The following is an 8,322-nucleotide window of genomic DNA, read 5'->3' on the forward strand; positions in this document are numbered from 1 at the left end:
CTGTTTCACAGAGCCCTTTGGCGAGGGGTCGAGGAGGAACCCCAGTGATCTCACGCCCACCGCTCGCAGTGATTGAGGCTATTATGAGGAGGACTTTACTTCCGAGGATGGGATACAGAGAGGGATTGACTCGGATATCAGCTATGGCTTCTCAACTCTCTGATGCAGCAGACAGTTTTTGATATCTAGGATCTTCTTCTGTCAGAGATGGAGGACACTATAGCTGAGGGCTTTAGAGGTCATAGGCAGCTATCATATGCTCACTGGATCACATTCCTTATCCACAGAGTTGTTATAGTTAGGTCGCCTGAGATGATTGCTGAGTACAGTGGTGCCACGACAGAGCTCCCTGCTTATAACCTGACTCAGATGATCTGCCACAGTACACCATAGGTACCTAGTCAGCCGCGCCGTCGTCCAGAGGTGCCAGAGACTGCAGCCCAGCAGGACAATATTATTAGGGGTATTGCAGCCATAGAGGAGGAGCAGCTTGCTCAGCAGGAGGGGTTGGTCACTAGCGAGCCCAGTGACAGTTCTGGTGATGACTACCAGCCCATTCCACAGATGCCTCCACGATGACATGATGTTGAGGCCGGTAGCTCCAGTTCAGTGCCACCTGCCCCGCAGATAGACCCCGCTCTTCTAGATATACTTGAGCGGATGAGGCAGGACCAGGCCCGACAGGCTCAGGAGACAGCTGCTATATTTGCTCAGTTCCAGACTTGGCAGGACGAGTTCCAGCGACAGCAGCTAGTTATTCAGCAGCAGACACAGGCTCTACAGCAGCAGCAGTAGGCTATGCATCAGCAGCAGATCCTCATGCAGCAGTAGCTTCTCGGATTCATGCAGCATGTAGTGACAGCGATTGGGGCCCCACCGCCACAGGCTTCGCCCTAGCTTGGTCAGCCTACCACCACTTCGATGACTCCAGCGTTATAGCCTAGTGGGCTTCAGAGTCAGGGACAGCCACCAGCACAGTATGCTTCACCGACTAGAGCAGGTGTCCCAGTGGTTCGCTTCTCCAGTGGTAGCCCCGCAGTTCACACCACTCTAGACGGGCTTCACACCGGCACAGACGTTCGTCGCTGCTTGAGCCAGACACTTCAGTCTCTAGGAGTCTTGGAGCCTCCTTCAGTGAGTTGACTAGGGCAGCCCACTCCTCCATACCTGCATGCTCAGGTCCTTCTATGGCTGCACCTATCACAGCGATGACAGAGACTGCTCCCCTCCTCAGTGGCATCATCAGAGCCAGCTGCTTCAGTTATACCAGCCTAGCCTACAGCAGCACCAGTTCCTGATCCGACCCAGACTGCTTCAGCATCACTACCAGCTACAGAGGGTCAGACAGCCCAGAGCTCAGGATCAGACGATGATGGCACCCAGTTCCACCTCGCTCCTCGTACCTCAGCGCCCGGCTCGTCCGCTGCAGCCCCGCCGACCGACCCTTAGGTTTTGGTGTTTGACGCCAAAGGGGGAGAGGGTTCGAGTATGTTAGGCTTAGGGGGAGCTACTTATCTAGGGGGAGCTTAGTTATTATATTAGCTTATCTATTACATTTGGAGTTTTTATATGTGAGATACACTATTATGCATTTGTGTGTGTGATACATTATGCATTCATGTTTACTACTATATTTATGTGATAGTGATATCTACGTGATCAGTGATATATGACATGTGTGCTCTCTACTTTGAATTCTTTATATGTCATATCACTTGTGCTTTGCTCATTTGCCTTTGCTTCCGCGTTTTACTCCGATGCAAATGAGCTTTATTACTTGTACTCATGCTTATTTCATATCTTTTGAGTACATCATGTTGGCTTGGGTCATATAAGCTTGTCTAACACTTTTGTTCTTATTGCCAAAAGCTTATATGAACCAAGCATGTTAAAAACCTCATCTCTTTCACATACTCGAGGTAGTATTGTCATCAATCACCAAAAAGGGGGAGATTGAAAGCATCTAGGCCCCTAGTTGGGTTTCGGTGATTAATGACAATACGTGATTACTGTGACTAACGTGTGTTTTGCAGAAACAATTGAGTTAGGTCACGGTAATGGAGATCGAATTGGGCAATCAAGGTTGTCATGCCCCTACGATGGAAATCGTTTCGGTTTTCAAAGGATGGACTGACAAGGTTAAGGATGGACTAGTTCTAAGTGTCGATTGGAGTTGGAGAGACACTTAGAGTAGTTTAGGACTTTGTTTTTCCTTTGGCCGTACTATTAAGGGGGGTATGAACGGGTAGCTTGACCTAGGTGAGTCTAGTGAGTTAGGTGTGGTGCACACTTGTTAAAACTAGCACTAGGTAGCTCCACAATAGCCCTTTGATCCAATGGAGCAAACTTCATTCACAAATGTTCGAGAGTTGGAAGTGAATGGAGGGTCAAATACTGACCGGACGCCGGCTCCGGTGTGACCGGACGCTGGCTCAGAGTCCGGTCAGTTCATTTGACCAAGGTGAAAAGTGTCTGAAAGTGACCGGACGCTGCGAGGTCATGTCATCGGACGCTGAGGGCCAGCGTCCGGTCAACTCCAGTAAGGTCCCAGAGAGGGAGAATCCTGATCGGACGCGTCCGGTCAATGCTGACTGGACGCTGATCAGGTTCCGATTACTAACAGGACGCTACTCAACAAGTGATAGGACGTTGGGGGTCCAGAGTCCAGTCGATATCAGTAAGGTTCCAGTGAAGGGAAAACGTGATCGGACGCGTCCGGTCAATGCTAATCGGACGCTGCCAGCGTCCGGTCAACACTTAACCACTGAGAGTTCGGGGTGTACTGACCGGTGCGTCCGGTCAACATGACCGGAGCGTCCGGTCACCCCGCAGAGGCACATAACGGTTCGTTTTTCAGCCGGTGTTATAAATACAACCTCCGCTCGTGTGTGGGGGTACTTTTGCTCATTCCAACAGCTGAGAAACACCTTAGAGAGTGCCAAGAAGAGCAAGGTCCTAGTGAGGTGATTGAGATTTGAGAATCCCAAAGAGAGCCCTCATTAGTGAAGATCAAGAGTAGCAAAGTGTGCATCCACCTTCTCATTAGGCTTGTCGTGGTCAAGTGAGAGTTCATGCTTGTTACTCTTGGTGATCGCCATCACCTAGACGGCTTGGTGGTGATTGGGAGCTTGGTGATCATCCGGAGAGCTTGTGGGATGACCCAACTCAAGTTGTGAGCGGTTGTGGGTGATTCACCGTGACGGAGTGTCGAAGAATCAACCCGTAGAGAGCACTTGATCCTTGCGCGGATCAAGGGGGAGCTACACCCTTGCGCGGGTGCTCCAACGAGGACTAGTGGGGAGTGGCGACTCTCCGATACCTCGGCAAAACATCGCCGCGTTCCTCCTTCTCTATTTACTTTGAGCATTTACTTTGAGCAATTCGATTCTTGTCTTTACATTCATAGAATTGTCCATGCTAGAGTAGGATTGGAACTTAGGTTGCAAGTCTTTTGTGCGGTAGAACAATTAGAAACTACTTTCTAGGCACAAGGGGTTAATTGGGCTAACCATAGGATTTAATTATTGCAAAGAAATTTAGAATTAGCCAATTCACCCCCCCCTCTTGGGCATCTTGATCCTTTCAGATAGAAAATTATTCTGTAGAAACTATCCATTGGGACCATGATTTCTATATGTAGTGTCTATAGAAATTAATAAGTATAGAAACTAGCATTGGGACCGCCCTTAGAAATTTATTTTTTAGACAACCGTCCATAAAAATTGATTCCTAGAGTTAATTATTCCTAGAAATCATTTTGAAGAATGATAAAATGGCTCTAAAATAGCAAAAAGAAAAAAAATACTAAGAGGCAGCTAGCCCTTTTCTAATAATTAATCGAGATATATACTGCCTCAGTTCCAAAATAAATAACTTTCTAAGGTTTAAAATTTGTTCAAAAATAAATAAAATTTTACACAAACATGGAACACTGCCTCCTAACTCAGAAGCTAATTATGGGTCCATGCAAATGGTGACAACTAAATTCAAGAGATGAGTGTACATGCGTCTTTTGCCAGCATCCTTAATTTGTCTGAAAATTTCCAAAAACTTATTTATTATGGGATGGAGGTAGTATTGGTTGGTTGGTATGGGTAACAGAGTTGTGTTTGATTCAACCATAACCTATATACTCCCTAGTTCCATCCTAAAATAAATCAATTTCTATGATCACTCTTCGTTAATTAAATTTGATTAACTTTATAGAAAAGGATAATAAAATCTATGCCACCAAATAAGTACTTTATTATAAAAATATATATTTCATGTTGTGTCTAGTTATACTAATTTGGTGTCTTAAATATTAATGCTATTTTCTAAAAATTTGGTTAAATTTAAAATAGTTTGACCAAGGACAATTTCTAGAGGTTGATTTAATTTGGGGTACGTGGATGGGATATCATGCATGCACCCACCTTTTTTATAGCACCCGTTTTTAACACCAAATAAATGATTGTCGTAGAATCTGCAACATGTGGGAACGTGTGGAAGGAAATGAATAGAGAAGTGTTCATGCCTCTGGTGTTCATTAATATTCGAAGGGGGGGAGCGAGGTAAACGTGGCCGCCGGTCGCTCAAGTGCTGGACGATAGGCGCACGCTGTCGTCGTCCGTGAAGGCTGCTGCATCTGGTTGAATCAAACACTGCACTAGCTAGATTTTTTGTTGCCTTGCCTAGTTGCCTTGTAGGCCGGAGTACTCAGCTTCACTGGGTAGCTAGTGCTCTCTTTAGTTACCCATAAATGATAAATTAAGAGTGCTCTTTAGTTAAGTAGTATATATGATTGCATACTTACTTAAGATAAACATCACCGTTTAGCTATTAAATGATAAATGATTGGTAGAGCTCTTTAGTTACCTGATCCTAGCTAGTATAGGGCAACAAATGAAACTTAATTAAGGAGATGTTTGTTGCAAATTAAGTATACATGATTGCATGAGGGGCTTTTTCCTTTTTCTTTGGCATAGCACTATATATACTGTAGCGGTAATAGTAAGTTGTTGCACTGGACAATCGTTTTCCAAACATCAAAACATGCACTGGTTGTCCCACATTCCCATATAGTAGCTGACATGCATGACAAAAGGGAATGTTTGTCACAGAAAGTGAGGGTAGGTATGTGGGATACCTGGCAGGAAGCTAAGTAGCTAGAGGAGGCCCTATTCCTACCTCAGCCAAGTAGCAGCTGACATACACATATGTAACAGAGAGAGAAATGCATGCCATAAACCACAGACATGGCAACCAATCAACAGCTAGCAGTATTATATGTAGAGAGAGAAGGTTTCAGTGTTGTTTCTCGATCAATATCCTCAATATTTTTATTAGCTCCGATGATCCAGTACATATATAACTAATACAAATTAATTAAGGAACAAATACAGTTACATAGCATATAGTGGCTTGAATATATTAGCCGCGCGCAACAACTGGAAAAAGGGTGAAATTAAAAGGCTCACTCTTATAGCAAATTAAATATTCCTGGCCGGTACTAATAATTACTGGCTAGCGAGAGTTCTTCGCCTATTATTCTTCCTTGGACATGTGATCACTCTATCTCTCCTGGTGATCATCTCCTTCCTCTTCCTCAACACAAAATCAAAGCAAGAAAACATAAGCGATATGAATGAAGATATGATAGCGGTAGCTATAGGGTACTTAGGGCATAATAATCAGGTTGCACTCATGAATGCATCTCGGTGGCTACTGGTGATCTATTTCTCAGCAGCTAGCTAGCTAGAAGCCATGGCTAGCTGCGGACGAGCGAGCCCACAGGACAGTGTCATGAGCAGCATGGCGGCGTCAGTGATCTCATCAGCCGGGAAGGCATGAAACGACGACATCGGCTGGGGAGGAGTGGCGACGATCTTGCTCTGCAGACTCGTCGCGGCATGGCCATTAACCTGCTTGTCACTGGAGACGTGATGATCCGCCTGATCCTTGGTCGGAGCAGCGGTTTCTGGTGTCGTCGTCGCTTCTTCAGTGGCTGCACCACCAGCAGCGTGATCGACAACTACCATCTTGCACCGCTTCTTGAACGGCAGCGACGACCGGTCGACGTCCGACCTCTTCTCCTTCTTGGCCGGCTTCGGCTGCTGGGTGGCCGCTTGTGGAGCTCCTCCGTCGCTGGCAGCAGCTGCCGCGGCGGCCGCCATCGCCCGCCTCGCCTTCCTTTGCCTTATGCCACATGCGTTGCAAAGAGACTGCACCATGCAATCGAAGGGCAAAACACAACACACATTAACAAGAGGAAAATAAACACGCTAGCTCATGAATGTGTTATATGCAAGGTAATAAATAGCGTATAGCGGGTTGGTAGCGGATTGGCGTTGAGGTAGCGGATTGCAGATAGTGGGCGATATTACGGATGATAAGTTCCAAGCGGCACGTGATAATCTCACATAATTTTAAATACATATATCATAAATAATGAGTATAAATAGACATTTAATTGCACTCAAAGAACTGATGTCTCACATATTTAAACTAATAAATTAAACATGGTGTTCCACGCATTAAATCATCACATAAGAGTTTGCAAAGAAATATATTATTTGCTTCCACGCTACTGCGGCCTGCTACGTGCAATTGCGGCCTGCAATATCGCTTGCTATTCAAAATTGCGGCCACAAAGTTCCAGGCTGCAAAGTTCAGAGCCCTCGTAGCGGTAGCGGCAATGGAACGCTACCGCTATTGCGGCCGCAATTGCGGCCGCTACCACCGCTATTTATTACCTTGGTTATACGTGGTACTAGGTTGCAAAAATGTAACAACTTGTGCTGAGAACCTCAAACGAGCACAGATCAGGGCTTTTTATTTCCCAATTGCATTGGTAATTCACCTTGGGGCCACAAGGACCACTCCTCCACAAGGGGGTCTTTGTGGTGTTGCAGTCGGAGCACACTCTAACGACACCCATAGCATGCTGCTGATGCTGCAGTAGCTGGCTCTCATCTTGGTGCGCTTGTGGTCTTCTCCTTGGCTTTCTTGCTGCCCCACCACCGCCCTCGGGATACTCGCTCGTTGCCTTCCTCCGCGTGATCTTCATCTTTGCTGCTGGCGGTGACGACGACACTGTCCAGCCGCCGCTGCGCAATCCTTCGATGTGCTTATTATTCTCTATATCATATGGATCATACGCAGATCGCTGGGTCATGTCACCATCGATGCTTTGGATAGTCTGCCGGAACGGCGATGGCCTAGTAGGGAAGACTTCTGATCCGCTCATCATCATCCGATCGGTAAACTGACAGAATAAAAATGACAACGAACAAAATAAATATATTATTATGCATGCTAAGATATAAATTTATAATATTGCTATAAATTTATAGTAGTTTTCCTTGGATGCTACACACATATGCATCTATATATACTCTATAGCAAAGTTGTGATCCGGCCCCTAACCTGTTGAGTAGATTCAGACAAAACATGCTGCCTCAAGTGCTGATCTCCATAGCTGCTTTGCCCTTGGAGCTGATCCACAGGGTTGGTGATCATGAACGGGAACAAGATGGGAGGGTCCTTTGCGACATGGAAGGCCGCCGGAAAGAGTCTCTGATCCTGCTCTCCCTCCATCTCCATTAGAGGGAGAGTAGACAGTTGACTCATCTAGATGGTAGACATGTACGAGCTAGGGGGAGAGAGAGAAGAGAGCTAGAGAGACAGATCTATAGCTATAAAAGAACTAGCAAGCAAGCACACTGCGGCCGGGAAGATGAAAGAGATCAGGGATGATAGATGCATGCCGCATATAATAAGCTGCAAGGAGATGGAGAGGAGATCATGTGCAGTTGGAGGGGCAATTTACAAGGGCCCAGGGTGATCATGGGCCTGTCCTTTTTTATAAACAGACGCAGGATGGAGGAGCAAGAGCTGCTATCAGTCTCTAGCTAGCTAGGGCCCTAGAGGGGGATTTAGAGAGGTGTCATGTGTGATCCCTTTCCTAGGGCGTGAGAGAGAGAGAGAGAGAGAGAGAGAGAGAGAGAGAGAGAGAGAGAGAGAGAGAGAGAGAGAGTGGCCACAGGCAGCACACCAGCACAGGAAAGGGATCGATGAGGAACCAAAGGGAAACAGTTGAACAAACGCATCGCACACTGTGGGTGCAAAACATTCATTCCAGATCGAGCACACAACTATAAGATCTGATGCAACTCCACCATGTGGCCCCACCAAGCTAGTACAGATGTCGTGCAATGATTATTTTACAAAATCGCTTCCATGCATGGAATTGAGAAGAACGCTATTGCACTGTTATATTACATATTTGATTATTATGATCATGTTGCACTTGCACCATCTATGAATATTGTTGCACTTACA

The 8,322-nt window shown here is 46.0% G+C and overlaps 1 protein-coding gene across 1 annotated transcript; it reads right to left on the minus strand.

Moving 5' to 3' along the window:
* Positions 1-5,384: 5,384 nt before the first annotated feature.
* Positions 5,385-7,894, minus strand: LOC136463044 (protein CYTOKININ-RESPONSIVE GATA TRANSCRIPTION FACTOR 1-like). The gene is made up of 3 exons (XM_066462089.1): positions 7,408-7,894; positions 6,842-7,246; positions 5,385-6,203 (listed from the first exon to the last, which is right to left on the minus strand). Exons 1-3 carry the CDS (start codon positions 7,609-7,611, stop codon positions 5,733-5,735), a joined length of 1,080 nt encoding a protein of 359 aa, XP_066318186.1. The 5' UTR covers positions 7,612-7,894; the 3' UTR covers positions 5,385-5,732.
* Between the last annotated feature and the right edge of the window lie 428 nt (positions 7,895-8,322).

This window comes from Miscanthus floridulus, chromosome 7, assembly GCF_019320115.1.
Source record: "Miscanthus floridulus cultivar M001 chromosome 7, ASM1932011v1, whole genome shotgun sequence".
NCBI classification, from domain to species: Eukaryota; Viridiplantae; Streptophyta; class Magnoliopsida; order Poales; family Poaceae; genus Miscanthus; species Miscanthus floridulus.